The sequence below is a fragment of the Manacus candei genome, unplaced genomic scaffold, assembly GCF_025592945.1.
Source record: "Manacus candei isolate 608988 ecotype Guabito, Panama unplaced genomic scaffold, ASM2559294v1 h1tg000057l, whole genome shotgun sequence".
NCBI lineage: Eukaryota > Metazoa > Chordata > Aves > Passeriformes > Pipridae > Manacus > Manacus candei.
Genome location: NW_026138105.1, coordinates 3668320 through 3693817, shown reverse-complemented (window position 1 = coordinate 3693817; position 25498 = coordinate 3668320). Strand labels below are relative to the sequence as shown.

At 60.9% G+C, this 25498-nt stretch overlaps 1 protein-coding gene across 2 annotated transcripts; it reads left to right on the top strand.

Moving 5' to 3' along the window:
- Nucleotides 1-440: 440 nt before the first annotated feature.
- On the top strand, nucleotides 441-25498 carry SOGA1 (suppressor of glucose, autophagy associated 1). Of its 2 annotated transcripts, none has more exons than XM_051802709.1 (16): nucleotides 441-1282; nucleotides 9076-9300; nucleotides 10759-10917; nucleotides 13521-13583; nucleotides 16374-17600; nucleotides 18594-18710; nucleotides 18872-18997; nucleotides 19309-19539; nucleotides 19717-19824; nucleotides 20409-20576; nucleotides 21589-21840; nucleotides 21937-22008; nucleotides 22396-22466; nucleotides 22705-24154; nucleotides 24250-24391; nucleotides 25425-25498. In XM_051802709.1, exons 1-16 carry the CDS (start codon nucleotides 551-553, stop codon nucleotides 25451-25453), a joined length of 5172 nt encoding a protein of 1723 aa, XP_051658669.1. In that variant the 5' UTR covers nucleotides 441-550; the 3' UTR covers nucleotides 25454-25498. The 2 variants fall into 2 exon arrangements, with proteins under 2 accessions (XP_051658669.1, XP_051658668.1); XM_051802708.1 differs by having other exon boundaries at nucleotides 461-1282; nucleotides 18591-18710.

Sequence of the window (25498 nt, the reverse complement as noted above, 5' to 3'; positions counted from 1 at the left end):
CTCTCCTAAGGACACGCCCTGAGGAAGATACCCAGGGGGGACACCTCATCCCGGGGATGCTCTATTCATCGGGAATGCCCCCATCCATCGGGGACGCCCCATCCGTCGGGGATGCCCCCATCCATCCCGTATGTCACCATCCATCACGGCTGCCCCATCCATGAGGGATGCCCACATCCTTAAGGGATGTCCCCGTCCATCGGGAATGCTGTCATCCATCATATATGCCCCAATCGCGTACACCCCATCCATCGGGGATGCCCCCATCCACGGGTGACACCCCATCCCCGCGGGGTGCCGGGGCTGCAGGGTGGCGGTGGCAGGGTGGGATCTCGCAGCGCGGCTCCGGGCGGGCGGAGGGGTCGCTGTTGCCGCCAGCACGGCCAACCACCACCAACCCCCCCCGCTCTCCCCCTCACTCCCTCCGCCGCCTTTTGTTCGCCGCCCGCGCTCGTCCCCGCCCGGCGGCGGCGGCGGGCGGAGCCGGGGCCGAGCCGGGGCCGCAGCCGCAGCCGCAGCCGGGCCCGAGCCCAGCGCAGCGCAGCGGGAGATGGAGGCCGAGCCGGCAGAGCCGGGTCCCCCCGCGCCGCCGCCGCCTCCACCTCCGCCGCCGCTCCCGGAGAGGAAGAAGAAGCCGCAGCGGGCGCCGTCGCCCGCCCGCCCCAAGGAGGTGCCCGGCTGGTCGCTGGCCAAGAGCCGGCGCGGCGGCCCCGGGGGGCACCCGGGCGCGGCCCCGCGGCTGTCGGCGGGCGGAGCGCACCCGCACCCGCACCCGCACCCGCGGCGGGCGGGCGGCAAGGACGGGCGGCCCGAGAAGCGGGGGCCGGCGGGGGCTCGCTCCGGCGGTAAAGGGCCGGCGGGGCGCGGCGCGGCGCGGCCGAAGGGCCGGCGGCACGGAGCCGACACGGCGGCCCCCGGGGCGCGGAGAACGGCGTCGGTGCCCGGCTCGGTGCCGGCGCCCGGGCCGAGCTCCGGGCTGACCGACAGCAGCTCGGAGGTGTCGGACTGCAGCGCCTCGGAGGAGGCGAAGCTGCTCTCGCTGGAGCTGGGGCTGAGCGGCAGCGATGGCGAGTCCCCCGGCAGCGCCCCGCCGCCGCCGCCCTCGGCCGGGGAGGCGTCGCCGCTGCCCGAGGAGCCCTCGGTCGCCTCCGTGGCCAGCAGCCGCCTGCAGCTCAGCACCTCGCTCGCCTTCTCCGACCTCACCGAGGAGCTGCTGGACGCCGGCACCGACGGGCTGCTCCGCGAGCTGGAGGACCTGCGCTCCGAGAACGACTATCTCAAGGTGGGCACGGCGGGACGTCCCCGGGCACGGCTCGGTGTGGCGTGGTATCCCTGGGCAGTACTGTGGCAAAACGTGGCACGGGTCAGCCAGGGTCAGTATCGCTGTCCGTAGCGTGGTTAAACGTCCTAGAGCTTTGCAGGGCATCTGAGGGCACGGCTCAGCATGGCACAGCATCCTTGGACGTAGCATGGCATGGTGTGGCATCCCTGTGCACGGCTCGGCATGGCACAGCACCTCTGGGCAATAGCATGGCACAGCATCCCTGGGAATGGCATGGCATGGCACAGCACAGCATCCCAAAGTGTAGCTCCGTGTGGCACAGCATCCTTAGGTACAGTGTGGTGCAGGGCACCCCAGGGCATGGCTGGGCACAGGGCACAGTTTGTCTCAGCCCAGGGTGCCCTGGCTCAGCCTGGCATGACATCACCAAGCACAGCCTGGCCTGACTTTGTTGGGCAGACTAGCACACTATGGCTGGGTGCAGGGCTTGGCATGGCTCAGCCCAGCATGGCATCACTGGCATGGCACAGCCAGGGATGACCTGGCATGTTGTGGCTGGGCCTGGCTTGGCTCATCTTGGCACAGTGTGGCATGACTGGATGTAGGGCCCAGCTTAACTAAGCCTGGCATGGCCCCACTGGACTTAGGGAGAGCTCTATGGCTGTGGCACAGCATGGCCCAGCTAGGCATGGTCCAGCGTGGTGTGGCATGGCTGGCACTGCTTGGCTCAGCGTATCATGGCATGGCTTGGCACAGGGCAGGCACTGGCACAACATGGGCCAGCTCAGCCTGGCATTACCCAGCTGGGCATGGCTTGCCCTGGCACAGCACAGATGGGTGTAGCATGGCCAAGCCTAGCATGGCCCTAGCTCAGCATGGCGAGGCTCAGCACAGCCTGGGCTGGCACAGCTTAGTAAGGTGCAGCTCAGCATGGCACGGTTTGGCTCGGCCTGGTTTGCTATCCTGGGACACAATATGGCATAACCTGACCTTGTGCAGCTGGGCACAGCCCAGCTTGGCACAGGGTAGGATGCTCCCTGCTGCTCTCCCTGCCTGCTGATGCTGCCAGACCCTCAGGAGATTTTCCAGCTCTCTTCTTCCCCCTGGTTCCTGTGCTCCCTGGGGCCTTTTTCCAGGCGTGCAGAGTGGCTGCCTGGTTCATGGGTGCATGGTGAAGCCAGGGCAGACATGCTGTGAGGGGACAGGGGCACGGAGCCATTCTGCCTCTGGTCACACATTGGCCTGGTGCACTTTGGCACACTCTGCCTGCTGCAGGGTGGGCACCAGCACCCACCAGGTGCCACGTCCCGGGGGGCTGCAGGCATTTTGAACCCTCCACTCCCCTTCAGGGTGGAGCTGTGCTTGAGATGCTTGTGCAGCCACATGCTGCAGGGCTCAGGGATGGGTACCAGGTGTCCCTGGCTGCTCTTCGGATGCCACAGGTTGGAAGTCAGGCCAGCTCTCATCTGCTGGTGCCCACGTTCGTAAATGTGTCGGGATTGCAGCCCCGAGGTGGGAGCTGGGCACTGGTGACATGCTCGAAGATGGTCAATCAGGCCCTTTGTCCGTTAGCAAAGCCTCAGTTCACAGCTGGTGTCCCAACTCCTGCCAGAATTAGCAGCAACAGCTTAAGGGCTTTGATTTACTGGGAGTTGGAAAAATACAGATGAGGCCCCTCCGTTTCCAAGAACATGCGTGTGAGCGCTGCCATTGCTGTGGACAGAGCGACTGCTTCCTCCATTTCCACAGGATCTCCTTCCTGGCAAGCTGCAGGCATGTGGGGTGTGAGTGTTTTACCTGCCATGAGGAGTGGCAGCTCAAATCCCCTGGCCAGGAGCAGTGAGAAAGTGGAGAGCTGCTGGAGGTGTGCACCAAGACTGACTGTGGGGATGCTGGTGGCATCCTCCCTTCTCTGTCAGCATGTGTGTCTCCTCCCTGGCATGTGCATCCTGCTTATATCCCTGTTTCCGTGTTGGAGCTCGCTTCTCCTGACGCTCAAGCAGAAGACTGGGGTGGTACCCTGGCTTCAGCTGGGCAGAAGCCCAGAGCACACTCCCCTTGTGCTCCAAAAAATGCTGGAAGGTTTGCCTAGTTTCTCCAGCAAGGAGCAGAAAACTGGGCTGGGCTGCAGCAGAGTGCTGGCTTGTGCTGTCTGTGCTAAAAATTCAGGGATTTGAGGACTTAGGGCAAAAATAAAGCCCTAACCCAAGTGTTGGCATTGCCTGCCTTGCCACGCAGCTCCCTTCTCCTTGGGTATGGGTGAATCAGGCTTATCCAAGGTGACTTATTTCCTAGGACTCACTCAAGTAGCTGCAGATGAATATTTTTTTTTTAATGTATTCACCAGAGCCAGCTAAAACCTAGTGCGTACTGAAAGGGAGATGAGGATTTTTGGGGGTGGGAGGGTTTTGGTGACGTTCTGGCATGAGCCAGACGTGTGTGGTACTACTACGCCCGTGTGCTGCACGCTGGGTTTGGGAGCTTCCCAGCAGAGCTCCAGCAGTGCCAGCTCACGTCCCATCTTTCCTCGGCTGACATAATAAAATGTACATGTTTAAACACACTTCACCCATTTCTCTTTGCAGCCCAGACCTGTGCAAGGCTCTGCCTCTCTCCTTCCACCCTGGGAGCACCAGGCGGTGCCTCCTCTTGTCCCCGCTCCCAGGGTGGTGCACCTGCTGTAACCCTCCCTAAATGGGTTATTCCAAGTGTTTTCCCAAAAAGGGGCCGTCCCTCACGTGCAGGTTGGCAGCCTGGTGAGGGAGGAGGTGTCTTGGGTGTCCTTGCCCCGTCTCACTGTCGCTGAGCCGTGTGCTGGAGAGCAGCTCCCAGCCCTGCTCAGCGGGCTGGAAAATGTGAGATGTGATACGGCAGCAGCTGCGGAGGGACAGGCAGACAAAGAGTGGGCATGGAGAGGGTTTGGAGCGAGGGGAGGGGATGCCTGCAAACCCTTTCCTCTCCTCTCTGCGGGAAGGGGTTTAGGCAAGAGCCATATAATGCTGGGAGCACAGCCCTGCCTGTGCCTTCCTACTGCTTGCCCCCCTCCCGCTCCCTGCCCTGAGTCATCCCACATCCCTCGGGGTTTGCATGCATTTCCCAGCTCTAGGAGAAACATGCAGAGTGAGTGGGTGCCTTGTTTTCCCCAAGGCAGTCAGGGACCAGCACATACCACCAGCCAGGGCTCTCAGAGCATCCCAAAGGGGCACTGGGGGCTGTGTCTGGGCAGCCTGGTTGGCACTGGGGCCCTGCTCTGCTGCTGCTCAGATTTTACCCAGCCACAGGGACAGGGACAATTCCCAGAGATCCCAGTAACCACCTGCAGAGCCAGGGCACATGGCTTTGCCATGGAGAGGTCTTTGCAGCCTCTTGCCTTTTTGGATGGTGCACGACATGGGGTTGGGCTGCAGAGAGCCCCCAGCTGTTTGCCTGTGAATTTATGGGGGCAGGCGTAAAGCCGAGAAATGTTGATTTTTCCCTCATTCCCAGTGCTGAGTGGGAGCTGGTGTGCTGGCCAGGGGCAGGGATCAGTGCACAGAGTGCTGCACTGAGCTCCATCCAGCGTGACGTGGAGGGAAGGATGGCTGGTGGTTGCTGTCAGAACTGGGCTAGAGCAGCTGTTAATGCATCTAAAAAAAAAAATCGCACCTTTTGTGTGATATGGGTGTGCCTTGCCCATCCTTCCACCCACTGCACCCCAGCACAGGCTCGGGCTGAGCTGCATTTGCTGGGAACCCCTGTCTAGAAAGGGACATGCCTAAGCACCCTGGGCAGTTTCCTTTAAGAACCCCCTCTGATTTTATTTTCTCCCTGTCAAATTCTAGCATAATTCCCTCTCCTGCCTGACGGGCGCTCAGAGTTAATTGAAAGCTGCTGCTTTTGTCCTGTAATCTCGGAGGAAGCCGGTGCTTGTTGCTCCTGCACGGTAATCCCTGTCTTTGCACGAGGGGAGGGAGCCGCAGGCGCAGCCGCTGCCAGCAGGACCCTGAGATTTGCACAAAGGCATCACTGCAAAACATCCAGGCAGCTTCCAGCCTTTCTCCTCCTCTACATCCCGCACTGAGGTTTAGGGGTGCTGGTGGGGGATGCAGGCAGGGCTGTGCCCCCCAAAGCGCTGCCCGTCCCCCACGGCCAGGCGGCTGCTGCTTGGCTGTGCCCCAGAGCCTGGGGCTGCCAAAGTGAGGGTGTGTGTGCTGGCAGCGGCTCCAGAGCCAGCCATGGCGGCATTTGCATGATCCTGTTTTGTATCCCTGGCTGCTTTCTGCTTCCCAGAGATAGCGGGTCCTGCTGAGGAGCTGCTGTTGCGCAGAGTGCCCTGCTCTGCTCTGAGCTCGCTGCATTCTTGCACTCACTGAAGCCAGCAGGTAACTCCCCTTGGGCAGGAGATCCAAAGGTTTAACTCTTCTTCTTGCAACCTTTGATGGGTCTGGTCTGCATTTTGAGGTGTGGTCTGCTGTCCCCACTGGCCCCCCTTCTGCCCTGCCGCTGCTCAGGGCCATCACCCTAAAGCTCAGCCCTTTCCAGGTCTTGCCCTTCCAGGAAGAGCTGCTGTCCTGCAAGTGGATGTGTGGACACGACTGTTACCTCCTCCTGCTCCGAAAATGCATGGTTCCTTTTTCCTGAACTGGAACCAGGCACTTTGCATCCCACCTTTCCGCTTCTTAGTTTCCTTAATAACCTCCCTAGGGAGAGACAGTTGTCTCCGAGGTTTGTGCGGAGGAGGTTGAAGGAAGGTTGTCTCTTGGGCTCCTCCATCGAGGGTAACCTGGCTCCTGCAGACACAAAATGGGCTGTTTGCTTCTGCACACAGTCCTTTGGGCATTCAAATGAGTCTCCCTGGACTGCAGATTCCCAGTGTCTTTTCCAAGTCAGGTGATTTCTGGTGTAAAAACACCATGAAATCTTTGCTGCTGCAGAGACAGGATGAGCAGGATGCAGCAGTGGGTAATCCTGGAGGATGGAGGGCGTGAGCACCCCAGGAGTGTTTGGAGGCTGTGACTGCACACAGGGGTGGGCACCCTGTTGTTTATGGGACAAGTGGCTGAGCACAGCAGCTGTGTTGGAGAGAAGTCATTTATCTCCTCCTCAGTGTTGCCCACCTCGTCTCCATTTCGCACTTCATGTAGCACTGCTTACGGTGCACCATGCTCACAGTGCCACCCCTGAATTTGTGGTGTTTCTATGGGGTTTCCTCCCTTCCCCTGGCTCTGCTCTCACCTTAGTCCAATGGATTTTTTGCTGAGTTGGGCATCAACTCTGGAAGATGTGCAGATGAACAGGGTGAGGCTCAGTGGCTGTCACGGACTCCTGAATCCATAAAGAGCCCCCTGTGCTGCCTCCAGACCCCACAGGGCTGCTCTTTTGCCATGGCCTGGCTGTGAAGGAGGTCAGCTCTGCCCTCCTAAGGTCTCCTCCAGTTAGCTGGCATTTTTCCACTCCCCAGTCCTAATCCCTTTACTATGGCTTAGTGGCGTGGCTTCCTTCCTTGGGGCAAGCTGGGGCTGCCGGGCTGTGGCCACTCCAAGGGTTTATTGGCATTATAGGATACAGGTAAATTCCTGCAGCTGGAGTGAAGGGAGGCACCACTTTCCCAGCCCCCCCCAGTGCCAGCCCTGCTTCAAAATCCCCCAGCCCCACTCCACAGGGAAGCAGGCAGTGAAGGAGCAGCTCAGGGCTGTGCCACAGGGCTGTGGATTGTGGATCACGCTGGACACGGCCTCCCCCTAAAATAACGGTTGCTACAACCCGAGGCATAAACAAGCAGGAGCTCTTAGCAGGGCAAGCCCAGGCTTCCTTCCAAGCAAATGCAAGGTTTGGTTGGGTTTTTTCCAAGGTCCCTGCTCCCTGCCCTGCTCAGCTGCTGCCTGGGGAAGCCGCATAGCAAACGGGAGCAGGAATGGTCCGTGCTGGAGTGGGGTTGGAATTGTATTCAAGCCACGATTCCCCTGACTTTGGTAGCAAGGCTGTTTTCCACCACCCGTTGCACTGCGCCTGCTCACCTGCAATCCATAATGCTTTTTGTCTTATGAAAGCTCCCAAGGAATAGATGCCATAAACCAGCTCCCTGGGCTGGTTTGGCTCGTGGGGGTTTTGCTGGTGTCCCCAGGGCTGTAGCACTGCCATGGGGGTGGGTTCCCAGCGAGTTTGTCACCCCAGGGTGTGTCACAGCCACCACAGGGCTGTCTGCCAGCACATGTGGTTCATCCATGGGGGATTTCACATCTGAAATCCGGGGGGATTTCAGGTGTCCGGAGGGGTTTCCAAAATGTGTCTGCAGTGATGCCCTTTCACAGGGCGGTCTCTGGCTGTCCCTGGAACAGCCTGGCTGGCTGTCCCTGGGACCTCCCTGCAGCCCATCTCGGAGCCTCAGGCTATTTCTGCTCTGCTGTTGTTCTCAAGACCCCCCAGCAAGCAGCAGAGCACTGGAGGGTGGCCGGACACTGGTGGCCATGGTGCCACCGGGCTCTGCCAGCCCAGGCCAGGAGATAATCTGGGATTGTCTAATTGACGTTCCTTCTTTGTCACAAAGTGTTTAAAGCCAACAGTGAGTGACTGTGACTTGTCCCTGCAGCTGCCACCCCCCTCCCTGGGCTCAGCTCTGCCTTTTGGGGAGTTCTTGCAGCTGGGGCTTTGTCTGGGCCGGGCGAGCACGGCAGCCGCGGTGCCAGCGCCTGGCAGAGCCGGCACAGAGCTGCAGTCTCAGGCTCTAGGACACTGTCATGGGCAGTGTGGGGAGCAGGGGGGTCCTGTCCCCCTCTGCCCAGGGTGAATCAGGGCTGAGCATCCCCACTGCCTGTGCTGGATCCTCGTGTCCCTCACCTGGCCGTGCCGTGGTGCAGGGTGGCAGTGTGAGCCCCTCGCTTCTCAAGTGGCAGTTGTGTTTGGCAGCAGTGGGTGGTGTTTAGTGGCAGGGTTTTGGGCAGGAATGCAGGTACTTGATCCCTTAGCAGGGGTGTGCTGGGTCCACTGGCTCTTGTTGAGGAGAACAGCCAGTGTGATGGCTGGAGCATTTGCTTAGGATTTGGGTTGAATCTGTTTATGGCTACATGAAAGGAGTTTTGGGCAGTGCAGCCTGTGTGGATCCATAGGGGACAGTCCTTGAGCATTCCCAGTGGCCACAGCCCTGTGCTGGATGAGGGGGTGGCACTGGGGGTTCCACAGCAGTTGTGTGCTGCAGCCCTGGAGGATGCTTTCGGTTGGCACTGGTGCCAGCAACCCCTGGCCCTGCTGTGACAGTGATGCAAAGGCTTCATGCCAGAGGCTGTGGTGGTCTGGGAGAGGTTCATCCCTGGGAGAGCTGATGGGACTGGGAAGGGGTGGAAGTGGGCACCCAGCTCATTGACTGCTGCTTGGTGGCAAAACAAGGGGCAAGCTCTGGTTCCCCTCGCTGGTGGCATCTCGTTCATGTCCCTGTGTTGCCTCCCCTGTCCTCGCCTGCCGTCTCCTCCTTCCCTCCCTTGCCTCCCTGACACATCTTTTCCAAAGATAACCTAATTTTTCTCCCCGTGCCTGCCGCCTGAGCTGCTCCTGCAGCTCCTCTCCCTCCCCCACCTTCCTCTTTCTTTTACCACAAATATTCTCAGGCGCCCGTGTTGACTGTTCCCCCCCAACGGGTGTCTGGCTCGCCTGTGGGTGATGGTGCCCAGCTGGCTCTGAGCCCTTTTCCTGCCAGAACTGGGCTTGACCCAAGGAGTTGAAGGTCTGTGAAAACGGCTCGTGGGGTGGAGGAGGGCAGGGGAGCCACCGTGGCGAGATGTCCCACAGGTCTGCCCCCTCTGACACACGTCTCCCCACAGGATGAGATCGAGGAGCTGCGCGCCGAGATGCTGGAGATGAGGGATGTCTACATGGAGGAGGACGTGTACCAGCTGCAGGAGCTCCGGCAGCAGCTGGACCAGGCCAGCAAGACGTGCCGCATCCTGCAGTACCGGCTGCGCAAGGCCGAGCGCCGCAGCCTGCGCGTGGCACAGACCGGCCAGGTGGACGGAGAGCTCATCCACAGCCTCGAGCAGGACGTCAAGGTGAGCCTGGCAGGGGACGTCCCCACCCAGGCAGGGCCCCCACAGTGGTTCTTGATGAGTTGTGGCCATGGAGGCAGCGGGGGATGTGGGAGTGTGGGGAGCTCCGTGGGGCTGTGCTGTTTGTGAGGCCGTTGATGGGGACATCGTGATTCCCCACGAGCAGTGGTGATGTGAGAAGTGGGAGCAGTGCTTTGGCTGCACTCAGACCCCAGGTCTGAGGACATCTCGGGGTGGAGATGGCCAGCATGGCCCAAGGATGGGGCTCTCAGTGCCATATGTGAGGTTCATCCTGTACAGACTGGAGCTCCCTTATCCTGCTTTGATGGGGATGCAATGGGGCCACCACTGAGGGCATGAGCGTGCAGGGAGGGAGTGTGGGGACCAGGACCCTGGGGACCTGGGAGCTGCTCCTCTCAACCCTTGGGGAAACCTTGCAGAGCCCCAGGAATCACAGCACTCCAGGCTGGGGCAGGGAGGAGGGGATTTCTGCAGGGTGACGTTGCTTTGCCCTCGAGGAGCTGCTGGTGCCAGTGAGTGTTTGCTGAGGGCTCTTGCTGACACAGCTGCTGCCAAGACGGGGGTGCGGTGCCCGTCGGAGACAGCTCTGCATGGATGGGCAGCAGCTCGAGGACTAACTTTGTTTTTTGAGCAGAAAACAGCCGGTCCTGGTGACACAAGTGTAGGGCTGTGAACCCGCCTTGTGCTGCCCATCCCTGCTGGGGCCCTGATCCCCTCCCCAAACCTCCCATCAGCCCCCAGCTTGGGCTGCTGCTGCCAAAAACGCCTCCTCCGGCTTCTCCCTTTATGGGAAAGAAAGCACAGCCCATCCTTGGGGGAACAGGAGCCTGACCCCATGGCCTGAGCCCCCCCAGCCCTACAGAGGGGCTTGCTGCTTCCTCTCAGCGCTGGTGTCCTGGGCTGTGCAGGGGAACACGGGCACTGGGGACAATTTTTCCCTTCCTATGTATGCAAGAGTGAATGTTTTGTGCTATTAAGCTCCCTTTATGCCAGGGGCTGCTCCCTTGCAGGGATCTGGAGAGAGGGGAGGCTCTGAGGTGGGTGTAGGCACCCTTCACCTCGGGGCAGCTGCTGGTTTTTCTGTAATGTGATGCAGCAGCTCGCCTTTCTCCTGACCAGCACAGCTGCTGCCCACAGTGAGAGGCTGCCTGTTCTGATGCTTCCCAACAGATTTTCCAACTGTCTGGGGGCTTTTCCAGCGTCATGGTGTGGGAAAAAGGTAGAAAAAGGCAACAACAGCATTGGATTAGAGATGGAGGAGGCAGGTTGGCCAGGGGATGGGGGCACACAGGAGTCAGAGTGTCACCCACCAGTGTCTGCTCCAGAGGATCTCAGTAACAGCCTGACGTTCTCTGCATGAGTGTTGTAGGTTCCCAGGAGCTGCAGTCCCAGCCCCCTGCACAGTGTAGCAGTCTGATGAGCCCCCTGTTGTGTCCCCAGGTGGCCAAGGACGTCTCTGTGCGGCTCCACAATGAGCTGGAGGTGGTGGAGAAGAAGAGGATCAGGCTGGAGGAGGAGAACGAGGACCTGCGCCAGCGGCTCATCGAGACCGAGCTGGCCAAGCAGGTGGTGCAGAACGAGATGGACAAGCTCCGAGAGGTGAGCGGGACACGGGAGGGGGCCCTGGGAGGAGTCCCCAAGGCTCTGCTGTAGCAGGTGTCCTGGCCCTGAATCATGGGATCCCCCAACCCTGCTTGAGTCACTGAAACCCAAACCCTGCTGCAGATGCTTGTGAAACTTGAGCAGTGCCTGCCCTCGGCACGATTCATCCCACCCTGTGGGCATGGGCTGGCTCTGCCCCATCTAGGGGGGCTGCAGGACTTCCCCCCCTGTGCTAGAGACACTTTATATGTCCTCAGCCACTTGCTCAGCCTGGCCACCTGGGCCATGCCCAACTCCCACTGGGCAAAGCCCAGCGTGATGTGTGGGGTCTGTGTGTCCCTGGCACAGTGCCCGGTGCTGGATGTATCCTGACCACATGCTGCTGGTTCAAACTGGGCTGAGCCATGGGGTGTGTGGCAGCCGTGTCCCAGTGGTGTCCCAGCAGTGTCCTGAAGGTGTCCTGGTGGTGCTGCAGAGCTGGGTGGGTGCACAACCCCCTCTGTGTCCTGGGCAGCCACACATGTACCCAAATGCACAGGTCCAGGGCACTGTGTGCCGCATTTGGGACCAGCTCCTGGCAGGATGTTATCCTTGGTGATAGGAAAGGCATCCCGGTGACAGCATGGACTTGTGATCCATTGCAGCGCTTGTAACCCACTTCCTTACTGCCCGGGATGCCTTTGGTCCCCGGGGGGCCTCGGGAAGCACCGCTGGCTGAGCCATCAGGGCAGTGTGGGGGAGGAGAACAGGGAAGGCAAAGCTCTCACTTCCCCCACCGTGCTTCCTGCACACGGCTTGGGATCTCTGGGGCCGGCTCCGTTTAATGCCGGGACCAGCTCCTGGGAAGGAGCTGCAGGACCCGGCCGTGGTCACACCCGTCCCCTCTCAGCATCCTCCCGCCGGTGACACGGAGCAGCGGGATGTCTCGTCCCTGGGCTGTGCAGGCTGCACTGACAGCCATGAAATGGGTTTCCCTGCAGCCGGGAGCGCGGGCTGAATAACAAATGGCAGCGGTGGGAGCTGGGAGGGAGCACTCCCGCGCCTGGAAAACAGGCGGAGAAAATGGTTGCGTGGTCAGTGTGAGGGGGGCTCCGAGAGGCAGCTGCTGCCTTGCCCTGGCTGAAGAGCGTGGGACAGGACAGGATACAGCCCCTCTGCAGCTGCCTGAGCCCAGGGGGGATGCTGCTGGCGGGTACAAGCTCAGAGACGGTCCCCAAGCTCGGGATGGAGTGTCCCCAGGCTAGCAAGGGCGTTGAGGTTACTCACTGATTGCAGAGTGCTAATTAGGCAAACATTAGTCAAAGTGAGCTAACAGCCCTCCTCCACCTCCTCCCTGCTGCTGGAGGGCGCAGAGCCTGGCAGAGCTCGTTAGCAGCCAAGCCAAGAGGCTGCACAGGGCTGGGCTCACCCCTCAGGGCTGATTATTTCTCCCTTCCAAGAGGTTTCTCCCATAATTGGATAATTGTCTGGGGATCATCCCCAAAGGCACAGGCATTTTCCTCTCTGCTCTACCCCTACATAGCATCTCCTGGGGGGCAGGAATAAAGTAGGACCAATCCAGGTACCCTATGCCAAACCTGCCACGTGGAGCTAGGCTGTGACCAGACTCTCGGGTACAGCCACCCCAAGGGATGCTCCCAAGGTGGAGCAATGTCCCCTGACCCAGGGTGCTGTGCCTGGGGTGCTTGGGGCTGTTTGAGGCTGGTGATGTCCTGTGCCAGCCCCAGTCCCCAGCACAGTGAGGGTGAGGGATGTCGACGTGGCACAGCCAGCCCCTGGGAGAGGCTCTGCAGCTCCAGCAGCTCCAGTGATGGTCGTGGCCTTAATAGGAAAGCCTGGAGCCCGGCACCTTGGCACAGGCAGCAGCTTACATTTCACAGCTGCTTTCTTTGGCTGTTGGGCCTCAGCACCAGCTTGGAAATAGGTCCAGGGCAGCTGCATGGATCGTGCTCATGGGGGCTGTGTGGATGTTCTTGAAGGTTTTCCCCCAGCTCCCCTCCCCAGGGTGCTCTGGGCACCCGCTTTTTTCTCACACTTTTGGTCTCCCTTACTGCTCTACCTGCCTTCCCCATCTCCCAGCCGTCCTCACTAGCCTGCACATTGTCCCTTGTGTCCCCAGAGACCCTGAGAGCAGAGTCAGCATTGTCCTGCTGAGGAGCCCTCGCCATAGCTGAGTGACCAGGATGTGTCCCTTGCTTGGGGAAAAGGCGATGGGGAACGTCATCAACTGCTGCTCTCACACTGGAATGCCCTGAGAGCTGTCCCTTGGCCTGGGGGTTGGATTCCCTGCTCCATCCAGCCCTGACAGTGACTGTGACTCAGCCTCTCCACTCTCCATGGCTCATTTCCTGCTCACTCCTGCTCTCTCACTGCTCGCTTGCCTGCAGGGGGAATTTCTGGCCAAACCTCCTGATGTGATGCTCGCCAGTCCAGCTCCCTCCAAGCAAAGGGCCTCCCTCAGCCCACTGGGGCTTGGGTGTATTCCTGGGGTTCACAAGCAGCTGGAAAAGTTGGCGTGGATGCTGGGTCTGTCTGTCTGTCTGTCTGCACTGGGGTGCTGTGTGCTTGCTACGATTAACAGCTCTCTCTGCTCTCTGCAGAATTCCCTCAAGAAACGGGGGTCTCGCTCCCTTGGGAAGACAGAGAAGAAGCCATCAGTGCAGGTATCAGTGCCAGTGCATCCAGGACACGCCACAGTGACCCACCAACACCCAGGTCATGGTGCCAGCTGGAGAATACGCCCAGCCCAGGACTAAATCTGGGCATGGCAGTGCCATCCCCTCCTTGCAGGGCTTTGCAGAGCTTTCCTGCCTCTCAAAGCCCCCGCATAAGGGAGGGATTGATGTGCTGGGCCATCCTCTTTGTCCTCAGCCGCTCCCTTGTCTCATTTATCAATGGAGCAGCAGTGGCCAGGCGGTGGCTTTAACCCTTTCCCTGTGTAAGGAGCTGAAGGACTTCGGCTTTTACGTTTCAAAGCTGCTCATGCCCTTGGATTGTGGCTGTCACAGCCTGGGTCCCTCCTGCCTGTCAACAGCTGTGCTTGAGAGTGGCCCAGGAGCCTAGAGGGGTCTGGGAGAGCAGAGGGTCCCCACGGGGCATGGCTGGAGGCCACACGCTGTCCCTGCCTCTCGCAGGCTGCTGGGGCAGAGGAGGGGATGGGGGATTTGCCGGTGGCAGCAGGATTTCAGCTGTCACTTGCTGTTGGGCTGAGCTGCTGTGACTCGCTAATGCTGTTACCAGGGCTGGGAGAGGCAGAGCTGCTGTTGCTGGGATAGATAGGCAAGAGGAAAAATCCTCTTTCAAAGGCAAAAAGACATGAAAGGTTTATTTTAGGGAGCAGATCTGTTCCCCCAAAGCTGGAGCAGGGAAGGAGATGCTGTAAAGCTACTCCTGACTGAGAGCATCTCATGGCAGGGACCCCGAGCACCCCAGGGGTTCTGGGTGACCTGTGTCCTTGCTGGCACAGCCCACTCTGTGCAGCTGCAGGACAGGGATCCCCAGGCCCTCAAAGACTTTCCCCTTCAGTCGTTCATTTGTTATTTCTCTTTAACTCCCTCCTCGAGATCCCTTTTCCGGCCAGCCCAGCGTCCTTCCCCCACTTCCCCAGAGAGCAGACTGTGGCTTTGCACCTACAGCCAGCTCTGTCTCGAGCTGAGGAGGCCCCTCCATCACCCCTTTCCCAAGGCTGAAGCCCCTCCTCTGTCTCCTCCTGGGGCAGGAAACAACCCCCAGCTTTTGGCAGCAGTAAAACCCCTTCTGCTTCCCACACCCCTGCGGAGCTGAGACCCCTCAGCCTGGGGATGCAGGGCTGGATGCAGCCCCAGCTCTGTGATGGGACTAATGCTCCAGGAAGGAGCCCACCCTGGGCTTCCCTGGGTGCAAATGCCCCTGGATGTGGCCCCTCCATCCGCTCCCTCTCCAGTGGCAGGGCTGGTGGCCCTGGGGGCACAGATGCTTGTGACTCATCGGTGGCTTCCTGGGCCCCTTTCCTGCCCAAGCCAAGCTGGGTGAGCATCAGCACTCACCAAAAATGGAGCTGTGGGGGACAGACTCGACACCAAGGTCTGCCCAGACCCCAGGGACACTCGAGAGGGTCCTGGGGATGTGTGTGTCCCTCTGGAGATGCCAAGGGGTAGAGGGACACGCCGGGCCGCTGCTTTTTTTTTTCCCCTGGAAAAACAGGAACTGAGGTCATGTCTGCCCTGGCGGGGAGAGCTGCCCGCCAGCCCTCCCCTAATCTCCACAGCTAATTAGGGGGACGCAGTTTAATGCGCCTTAACGAGGCCATGTCTCTGTGCACGAGCACAGAACAGCAGTAGTGTGGTTCCTGTGGTCAGAGCAGGACATTTGGGGAATGAAATGTCACCCCAAACTCATGGGATCCCCCCCCCTTCCCATCACCCTTGTTATGAGCAGTCCAGGAAGTTTGCAGAGTAAATACCTGCTGCAGGGTTTAGGGTTGTGAGAGTGGGCATGGCTGGGAGAGCTGGGGCCTGGAACATCCAAAGAGGGGGACAGATTGTTTCTGGCAGCCAGGAAAAGGGGAAAGGAGATGAGCTCAGCTATGAAAAGGGCTGCCAGGGCCAGCAGCCACCTGGCCAAAGGGCTTGGCCACCTCCAGCACCCACCCAGCTCCAGTGAGTGCAGCAGGGTGAGGGTCACGGCCAGGCAGGTCCCCTCCTGGCAGCCACCACACCAGAGCTCAGAGCACTCAAGTGACCCCACGGCACGGGAAGCTGCGAGCTGGACGTCAGGAAATCCTGGTCCTCCATCCAAAAAGCTTCCCAGAGCAGAGGAACGGTCTGTCTGGGCAAATAGCCAAGGTCCTAACTGCTAAATAAAAAAAAAAAAAACAAACACACAGAGAAACAGTCCTGAGAAGCAAAGGGGCTGGGAAGGGACCAGAGAGTTGATGCTGAGGCTTTGCTTGGGTTTTCAGTCTCCTGGCAAAGTGGTGGCAGCGAGACCAAGGGCTGGTTTTCGGGAGTTTTCCAGCTGAAACTGCTGCTTCTCTGCTCTGTGATGGAGTGTTTAGGGCTGAGTGGGAGGAGCAGAGCCTAGGGGAGGGTGCAGTGCAGTGGCAGCAGTGCCAGTTGTTTCAGTGCTTGCTGGCTTTTGGGAGGAAACCTTGGTGACTTTTATTTTGCCCTGTGGAGTCTTGACAGCTTTCTTTTCTCCTCTGCCCTGTGGTGGATTGGGCTGGGCTTGGTCTACACATCCCTGCTGGTGGCTCAATGTCCTTCCTGGGGCCAGAGCCATGGGTCTCCTTGCCCAGGCTCGGTGCTGTCCCTGAAAGCCTCCAGGATAGATCTCAAAGCTTTTTCCCCTCCATGAGTGGCTGCAGGTTCCCTGGGCTGACTGGGATGGGAGGGTGGCATGTCCCCAGGGCTCTCTCAGAGCCGCCATGGCCCCTGTGAGCACCTTTCTAACACCCACGCCCTCCGTGTCCCCAGGAGGACAGCGCAGACCTGAAGTGCCAGCTGCATTTTGCCAAGGAGGAGTCGGCCCTGATGTGCAAGAAGCTGACCAAGCTGGCCAAGGAGAATGACGGGATGAAGGAGGAGCTGCTGAAGTACCGGTCCCTGTACGGGGACCTCGACAGCTCCCTCTCCGTGGAGGAGCTGGCTGACTCTCCCCATTCCCGCGAGGCCGAGCTGAAGGTGCACCTCAAGCTGGTGGAGGAGGAAGCCAACATCCTCAGCCGGAGGATAGTGGAGCTGGAGGTGGAGAACCGCGGGCTGCGGGCAGAGATGGACGACATGAAGGGCCAGGGGGACAGGGAGCTGCCGGGGCAGGACACGCGGTTCCTGGTGGGCATCTCGAGCTGCGGGGACGGAGGGGACACGGTGGCAGAGCTGCGCCGGCACCTGCAGTTCGTGGAGGAGGAGGCCGAGCTGCTGAGGCGCTCGCTGCTGGAGCTGGAGGACCAGAACAAGCTCCTGCTGAACGAGCTGAGCAAGTACAAGTCGGACCACGAGCTGGACGTGACGCTGTCGGAGGACAGCTGCTCGGTGGTCAGCGAGCCCTCGCAGGAGGAGCTGGCCACGGCCAAGGTGCAGATCAGCGAGCTGAGCGGGAAGGTGAAGAAGCTGCAGTACGAGAACCGCGTGCTGCTCTCCAACCTGCAGCGCTGCGACCTGGCCTCCTGCCAGACCACCCGGCCCATGCTGGAGACCGACGCCGAGGCCGGAGACTCGGCACAGTGCGTCCCCACCGTCGGCTGGAGGGACAGCACGGGCGAGGCCGACGGGCAGGACAGGGTGCCTGGCAACGGGAAGGTGCTCGATGGCCCCGCCAAGGTGCTCAAGCCCAAAGACCTGGAGACCTTGCTGGGCATCAGGGACCAGGCGACGCTCGTCAGCAAAGCGATCGACGTCTTAATTTCGGATGCCAACGGCTTCACCTCCGGGCTGAAGGCTTGCTTGGACAACGAGTGCGCGGGGGTGCTGCTGGGCGAGGCGGTGGGCAGTGGTGGTGAGAGCCCCAGTGATGCCAAGCTGATGAACGTGCTCCTCATGCGGCTGGGAGTGCTCCAGCAGGACCTGGGCTGCCTCGTGAGGAAGGTGGACCACCTCACCGGCGGCATCAAGGAGCACACAGACTCTTTCCCCTTCTCCAGCCCCAGCAGCCACGACGTCACCAAAGAGGGGTTGCAGAAGGACCATTCCTCCGACTTCCAGGTACAGCTTCTTCCCACATCCCTCACAGCAGCTGCTGCTTTATTTGCTGCCCCATTTCCTCCTGCTTTAATGGAGCAAACCCTGATCCCCAGTGTAACCTCCCTCCTGCCTCTCCAGAGCGAAATCCAGACTAACACCTCACTGCATGCCAGTGGCACCGGGGACAAGGTAGGACTCTGCTCCAACAGAGTGTGCCCAGGGCGGGAGGCAGTGGGCATCCTGGTACATCCCAGCACAGGCTGGTCATGCCGAGGCTGCCCTGCCCATGGCCAGGGGCTCTCAGGTGCAATCCTTCCTTATCAGGGGCTGATGTTTTGGCTGCTCAACCCAACATCCCCAGCTTGGAAGCTCTTTCGTGTTGGGGATGAGCTGGGTGGGAGGAGAGCAGCCTGTAGCCCCTGAAAGCAGCCCAAATTGTGGGGACCCCGCTTGCAGGAAGCCTCAGCCCCCAGGGGTGCCCAAGCAGGGTAATTTGGAGACCAAAGGCTCCAGGGCAAATCTGCATCCAGTGAGGAGCACCTTTGGAGCAGTGGAGAGCAGCTCATGCCCTGCTATCACCCTCCTCTCAGGGGTCCCAGCTCATGCTGGGGACCAGGGATGTCAGTGGTGGTTGGGGCTGCGGGCACAGCCCCTTTTCTGGAGCACACTCCCTTGTTCAGAGTCCTATTTTTCTGCATGTGGTCCTACCAGTCCCGGGTCCCAGTCTCCCCCAGTCACTGCATGGCACCGTAACTGGTGTTTGCACATTTTTTCCCTCTTTCTCTCTTTCTTCCCCTTTCCCCAAACAATCCAGGCCACGTGTCTCCTCATCCTGTGTTTCCTTTTGGTTTCCGCATTGTCTCCCGCCATGGTGATGAAGCTCCTTCTCCTCCTCATCCTTTTTGTCGTCTTGTAGTTCTTTACTGTTTCGGAGACCCATTGTTTTGTTTTCTGGCTTTTTTTTCTTCCCGCTCTTTTGGTTTGTTCTCATTAACTTGCCCACGCATGCAGCAGCCTGATTTTAGGGACGCCGACCCTTTCCGCATCCCCCACGCCAAGGACACGGACCCCACACATCCCCGGAGCTACAAAACCTGCCGGCCTGAGGAGAACGACTCCTACGCCACCGAGGTATGACACGGGCAGGGAGCCACGTCCCCTGGGCCAGCAGGGCTGTGGGACAGGGCTGACAGCTGGGCACCGGGGAACTGCAGAGCCCCGTTGGGGAGGGACACGGGGAGGTGCAGCCAGACACAGCCCACCATCCCCGTGGTCTCTCCGGGCTGTTGCAGATGAAGGAGCTGCAGCTGGTGCTGTCAGAGGCCAACGAGAGCCTGCGGGGGCTGCAGGAGCAGCTCTCGCAGGAGAGGCAGCTGAGGAAGGACGAGGTGGACAACTTCTCACAGAAGATCTGCCAGGTGAGTAGGCAGCAGCCTGTCCCCACACCCGTGGCTGTGTCACCTCCAGCCCCAGCCCAATGACCCGCTCGGGGACCTGGGTTTCACCTGGGAGCGCACACAGCGTGTCCCACCTTCAAGGGACACAGGCTGAGCTCACTCCTCTCACATGGGTGTGCAGCCATGCAGAGCTTCCCCCGTGGCGCTGCCTCGATGGCTCTGGTGTCCCCAGCGCACTGCCAGGGCATTGCAGGTCCCCACAATAGGGATATGGGGCTGACACCAGGCTCAGCCCAGACCCTGGGGTGGAGACACCACACGTCTCTCCACAGCTGAAGGAGGACCACCAGAAAGCGCTGCTGCGGCGGGAGTTTGAGCTGCAGAGCCTGAACCTGCAGAGGCGGCTGGAGCAGAAGTTCTGGAGCCAGGAGAAGAATCTGCTGGTGCAGGAGTCACAGCAGTTCAGGCAGAGCTTCCTTCTGCTCTTCATGAAGCTCAAGTGGTTCCTCAAGCGCTGGCGCCAGGGCAAGATGGTGCACAGTGAGGGCGAGGACTTTTTGGAGGTACAGTGGGCTGAGGGGCTCCCACCTCAGCTGCCTTGGAGGGGGGAACACGCTGTTGGGCCTCCCCAGGGCTGTCCCTTGTGCCTACACATCCCACCCAGGGCTGTTTGGGTGTCCCCTGTCCCTGGCCGTGGGCTGTGGGTCCCCTCCTCAGCCCAGCCGTGGTGTCTCCCGCAGGTGAACAGCATGAAGGAGCTGTACCTGCTGCTGGAGGAGGAGGAGCTCGCCCCACAGCAACAGGCAGACAACAAGATGTGTGCTGGGGACACCTGGACCCCCAACACAGTGAGTGGGGTCCCCACAAGCCCAGGGGTGGATCGGGGCAGGATCAGCCCCCTCCATGGCTGTGGTCTTGCAGTGCCATATGTGAGGTTCATCCTGTGCAGACTGGAGCCCAGGGGCTGAGCTCCCTTATCCTGCTTTGATGGGGATGCAATGGGGCCACCACTGAGGGCATGAGCGTGCAGGGAGGGAGTGTGGGGACCAGGACCCTGGGGACCTGGGAGCAGCTCCTCTCAGCCCGTGGGGAAACCTTGCAGAGCCCCAGGAATCACAGCACTCCAGGCTGGGGCAGGGAGGAGGGGATTTCTGCAGGGTGACGTTGCTTTGCCCTCAAGGAGCTGCTGGTGCCAGTGAGTGTTTGCTGTGGGCTCTTGCTGACACAGCTGCTGCCAAGTGACATGGGGTGGTGGTTCCTCTCGGGGTGCATGGCTGGGTGGGGATGCTTAGTGCAGACACATCACCCCCAGGGGTGGTTCCTGCCTTGGGAGCAGGGCTGGGATACAGAGAGGGCAGCTTCCATGGAGTCCCACCCGCTTGGGTACCCTCTGGGTCCCCGCTCCCTGTGCTCACCCCTGCTCCCTTGGCAGCCCAACGAGTGCATCAAGACTCTGGCCGACATGAAGGTGACCCTGAAGGAGCTGTGCACGGAGCTGCGGGAGGAGCGGCGCGGGGCCAGCGAGCTGCAGCAGCAGTTCACCAAGGCCAAGGCTGCCTGGGAGATGGAGCGCGCCGAGCTCAAGTGCCACATTGCCCAGGTGGGAGCCCTGGGCACCCCGCAGGCTGGCAGAGCCCCCTCCTTGCCTGGTTGGGGGCTGGGGGCCTGTGCCCCATGCCAAGCACTGGCCGTTGGGCAGGGCTGGGAGCAGGGTGGCACTGTGGGAATCTTAATTAGCAGCCGCTCAGGCAGGCGAGTTTCTATAGCAACGAGGCTGGCATGGAAATCTGACTGTGGAGCAGCAGAGGATGCTCTTTATTCCTCTGCTGGGTTTGTATGGGGGGGTGGGATGGGACAGGGGCTCAGCATCCCTGCCCAGGACAGGCATCTGAGGGTGGCATCACAGCCCTCCTCTCCTCTCCCGAGTTACAGTGCAGGTGAGGGCTCTGCATCCCTGTGGATGCTGCAAAAGGAATGCATGGCTGTGGTGGGGGCAGGAGGTGGAGGGAGGGCAGCCTGGGCTTCTGCCTGCAGAGTCAGTCCCGTTGGTCCCCCAGCCCTGCCCTCCCAGTGCTGAGGGGTTTCCGCTCCATCACGCTGTGTTGGCAGCAGCCCACAGCTGTACGTCAGCTCTGCTCCCTAGAGCAGGTGCCAGTGCTTTCCAGGCAGGATTTCTCCAGGCAGAGCTCAGCGGTGGTCCCCAAGTCCCCACTCCCCCTCAAAAGAGAGCAGAGCTGCCGTGGTGGCAGCACCCCAGTGGCAGCAGCATCCTCAGGGTCTGCTCTGCCAGCCCTGCAGGCGATGCTGCCCCTCTCCTGGAGCCAGGTCCCCCATGGAGGAGTGTGGGCAGAGCACAGCCAGGCAGGCAGGACGTTCAGCCCTGTGTCCCACTGGGTGACCATCTGCCAGGCCAGCTGGCACAACGTGGCTGCAAGCCAGGGCTGGCCATGGTGCCCACAGCACACAGCCTTGGGGACACGCTTGCTGACCGAGCTGGCAGCATGGGACCAGCACTGGGAAGCGGGATGCCCGCAGCCTTGCCCCTCTGCTGGAGGTGCCCAGCACCACTCTGGAGCCACGGGTCCCCCACAGCCACCAATGTGTCCCTGCAGCTGGAGTCAAAGGCAGGCAAAGGGATTGCAGAGCGAGCGCTGCCGGACTGGAAGGTGGCACTGAAGAGGGAGCGTGAGGAGCACCAGCATCTCTTGGCAGAGTCCTACAGCGCTGTCATGGACCTCACCAAGCAGCTGCAGATCAGTGAGAAGAACTGGAACCAGGAGAAGGTGGAGCTGCTGGCTCGCTTCAAGGAGGAGCAGCAGCAGGCAGAGCAGCAAGCAAAGGACCTGCAGAACAAACTCAACCAGGTATGATGTCCCCCATCCTGAATGTGTCCTCCAGCCTCTGCCACTTGCCCAGAGGGGCACATATTGCAGCTGTTGAATAACTGTCACATTCTCCAGTTGCAGAAAGGATCCAACCCATGGGCATTGAAGCACTCGGAAATGGAGAAGCACGGCAGCAACTGGAAAGAGGTGGGTAAGAGAAGGTGGAGGACTCTCAGGGTGCTCGTTGGGCTCAGGTCTATGCTAAGGGTTAGGTGGGAGGTTGTGTTTACCCCAGTTAACACCCTCTTAAACAGCAAATGATGCTGCAAATGGGAGCATCAGGAATTGGGAAGAATAAGAGGGTGGAGGGCATAGCTGAACCCCAAGAGCTTCCATGGGGTTATAAAAAGCTGATTTAAAATAGGTGTGGATGCAGTGAGCCCCATGCAACCCTGGGAAGGGGATGCTGGGCCTGGGAGTGTGTGGGAAGCTGGTGGTGCTGGAGGGGAGCAGGATGCAGCCCATGCTCCAGCCCGTCTCTGTGCTTTGGTCCTGTGCTGGCTGACCCCAGAGCTTTCTCCTGTGCCCTCCTAGGCTCTCAATGAGAAAATCACAGACAAGGAGACAATCTCTGAAACAGAAGCCAAGGGAACCAACCTCAAAAGGTGAGTGTGCTGGTGCCTGCATGGTCTCCAGGACACGGAGAAGGCCCCTAGGCTTGACATCCCTGACAATCAGGGAGAGATGCAGCCATGGTCCAGGGTAGTCCTGGAGGCCAAGGGCTCCCCATGAGGAGTAGGACTGGGTGCCCGAGAAGGTCCCATTGTGGTGGGAGCAGCGTGCCTTCAACTGTCCCCCAGCCTGCTGCTCTGTCCCCTTTTGATCCCAATCCTCTCCCCACAGGACCAAGTCGGTTTCCTCCATGTCAGAGTTCGAAAGCTTGCTCGACTGTTCTCCCTACCTCCCTGGAAAGACCGTGCCAGGGCTGGGTGACCATGCCCGGGGCAAAAAATCATCCTCAGCCACCCAGCTGCTGCCCAATGGGATCCGGGACAGCGCCAGTGTTCCTCCCTCCAACTGTACATATGTGAATATTGAACAACCCGCCCCCGACAGCCTGGCCAAGGAGAAGCTGGGCGTGTCCTCCTGGGACTACTCTCGGGCAAGCAGCCTCTCCGGGCACGACCCAGCCCACAAACAAATACAGAGGAGCTACACGGCGCCCGACAAGACCGGGATCCGCATCTACTACAGCCCGCCGGTGGTGCGGCGGCTGGAGGCGCCTCTGGTGCACAACAAGGAGGGCAAGATCATGATCGAACCCGGGTTCTTGTTCACCATGGCCAAGCCGAAGGAGCCTGAGGAGTCGGCCAGCACCGAGGGCACCTACAGCCAGTGGCTGTGCAACTTCTCCAAGCAGCAGCGGGAGCTGCTGGACGGCGGCGCGGTGGAGGGCGCAGTGCCGCCGGTGCCGCGCTTCCCGCCGGCGCTGCACGACCTGGAGATCTCGGGCAACATGAGCGACGACATGAAGGAGATCACCAACTGCGTGCGGCAGGCCATCCGCTCCAGCTCCCTCGAGAGGAAGGTGAAAAGCACCTCCAGCCAGACGGTGGGGCTGGCCCACGTGGGGACACAGACCATCCAGACGGTGAGCGTCGGCCTCCAGACCGACCTCCCGCGCGGCGCCGGCGTGCACGGCAAGAGCTGGTCCCCGCGCAGCTCCTCCCTCGTGTCCGTGCGCAGCAAGCAGATCTCCTCCTCCCTGGATAAGGTCCACTCCAGGATCGAGCGGCCGTGCTGCTCCCCAAAATACGGCTCTCCGAAGCTCCAGAGGAGGTCTTCCTCCAAGCTGGACGCCTCCAAGGACAGGAGCCTGTGGAACTTGCACCAGGGCAAGCAGAACGGCTCCGCCTGGGCCCGCTCCACCACCACCCGCGACAGCCCCGTCCTCAGCAACATCAACGACGGCTTGTCCAGCTTGTTCAGCGTGGTGGAGCACGCAGGCAGCACCGAGTCCATCTGGAAGCCGGGCTGCCCTGAGAGCAGCCGGGCCAAGCCTGAAGCACCCAAGTATGGCCTCGTGCAGGAGTTCTTCAGGAATGTCTGCGGGCGGGCACAGAGCCCCACCACCCCCCAGGAGAAGAAGGAGGCCGCTGGGGAGGAGGGCAGCAAGAGAGCCGAGCACCCCAGCGCCATCACCCACCACCCAGCTGAAAACATCTCCCGCGTCCTGAACAAGAAGGTCCTCAAGCAGAGCAGCTGCGAGGACCCCAAGCCCTCGTCCCCCGGGCAGGGCAGTAAGGACACAGCCCTGCGGGACCCCGACCTCATCTCGGCCTTAGCCAGCGAGGTAACGAGGCACGGTGCCCCCCGGGGTGTCCCGCCGTGGCGGGGGCCGGGGTGCCCGGCCCCTCTAACCCCGCTGTGCCCTGTCTATTTTTGCAGGACACGGCGTGTGACTGCAGCTCCCAGTCCCTCACCTCCTGCTTCGCCCGGCCGTCCCGCTCCGCCGTCCGCCACTCCCCCTCCAAGTGCAAACTGCACCCCGCGGACCCCCCCAGGGCGGAGGAGAAGCCGGGGGCCTCGAGTGAGTGAGGACGGGGGGCCGGGGGACGCAGCTATCCAGTGCCTGCTATCCGGAGTCCTGCCAGAAGAGCGCCCGCGCTGACGCCCGCGGGGGCCCCTCTCGGAGGCGGCGCGGGCGCATCTGTCTCCTAAACGTCCCCTCGCCCCCGGCGGGGACGCTTACGAAGCAGATGTGGGGCCGGAGGCTGCCGGTAGCCCTGGGGGGCGTGGGGACATCCCGGCCAGGGTGGTCACTTCACCTCCCGCTGCCGGCACTGGGGGGTCCGCACCGGTGCCCACCGCCCCGGGAATGTCAGCTGAGACCCCGCCATGCCATGCCGAGGGCTCGCCGGGCCCTGAGAAGGGGAGAGCAGCCGGGGGAGGCTGCTCGTGTGGACAGGGAGGGCTGGGGGGAAGCGTGGCCGTGTGGAAGCACTGGCTGGAGGTGCGGACGGAGGGTGTTGGCTCCGGTGCTGCCCGCCCTGCCCGGGCTCCAGCTCATCCTGCCAGCCCCGACTGCGGTGCTGGCTCTGGTGCTGCCAGCGCTGCCCGCCCTGCCCGGGCTCCAGCTCATCCCGCCGGCCCCGATTGCGGGCGGTTGCATCAGCCACACGTGCTTCCCCGGGCAGGAAGGAGGAGGGAGGGAGGCTCCCTGCGGTCACCCGGGCTGCGCTGGCTGGGGGGGCCCTCCCTGGCCATCCTTCTGCTCTGGGGGTGCTGCTGAGGCCCTTTGCTGCTGGGAAAGGTCCTGGTGGTGGTCCCCGGGGCTCCTCCAGCTGCAGGGATGGGGTCGCTGGGTGCACAGCGTGGGGAGAGGCAGTGTGTGCCTCTGTGTGTGTGTGTGTGTGTGTGTGCACATCCCCTGCGCCCGAGGGGCCACGGCCGTGGTGCCCCTGCCTTGCACCCACCTCCTTGCTTGGGGCCACTTGCAGTTATTTCTCCTCCAAGTGCTGAATATACATATTTCTCTTTTTTTTTTTTTCTCTTTTCTTGTTTTGTTGTTTGTTTGTTTTTTTTTTTCCCTTCCACTTCTGGCTCTGGCCAACTCCGGACAGCCTGCAATGTAAAACCAAGTGCATTTTAAAAATACCGAAATGAGCTACATTGGAGGGGCACCAATTGGATTAAG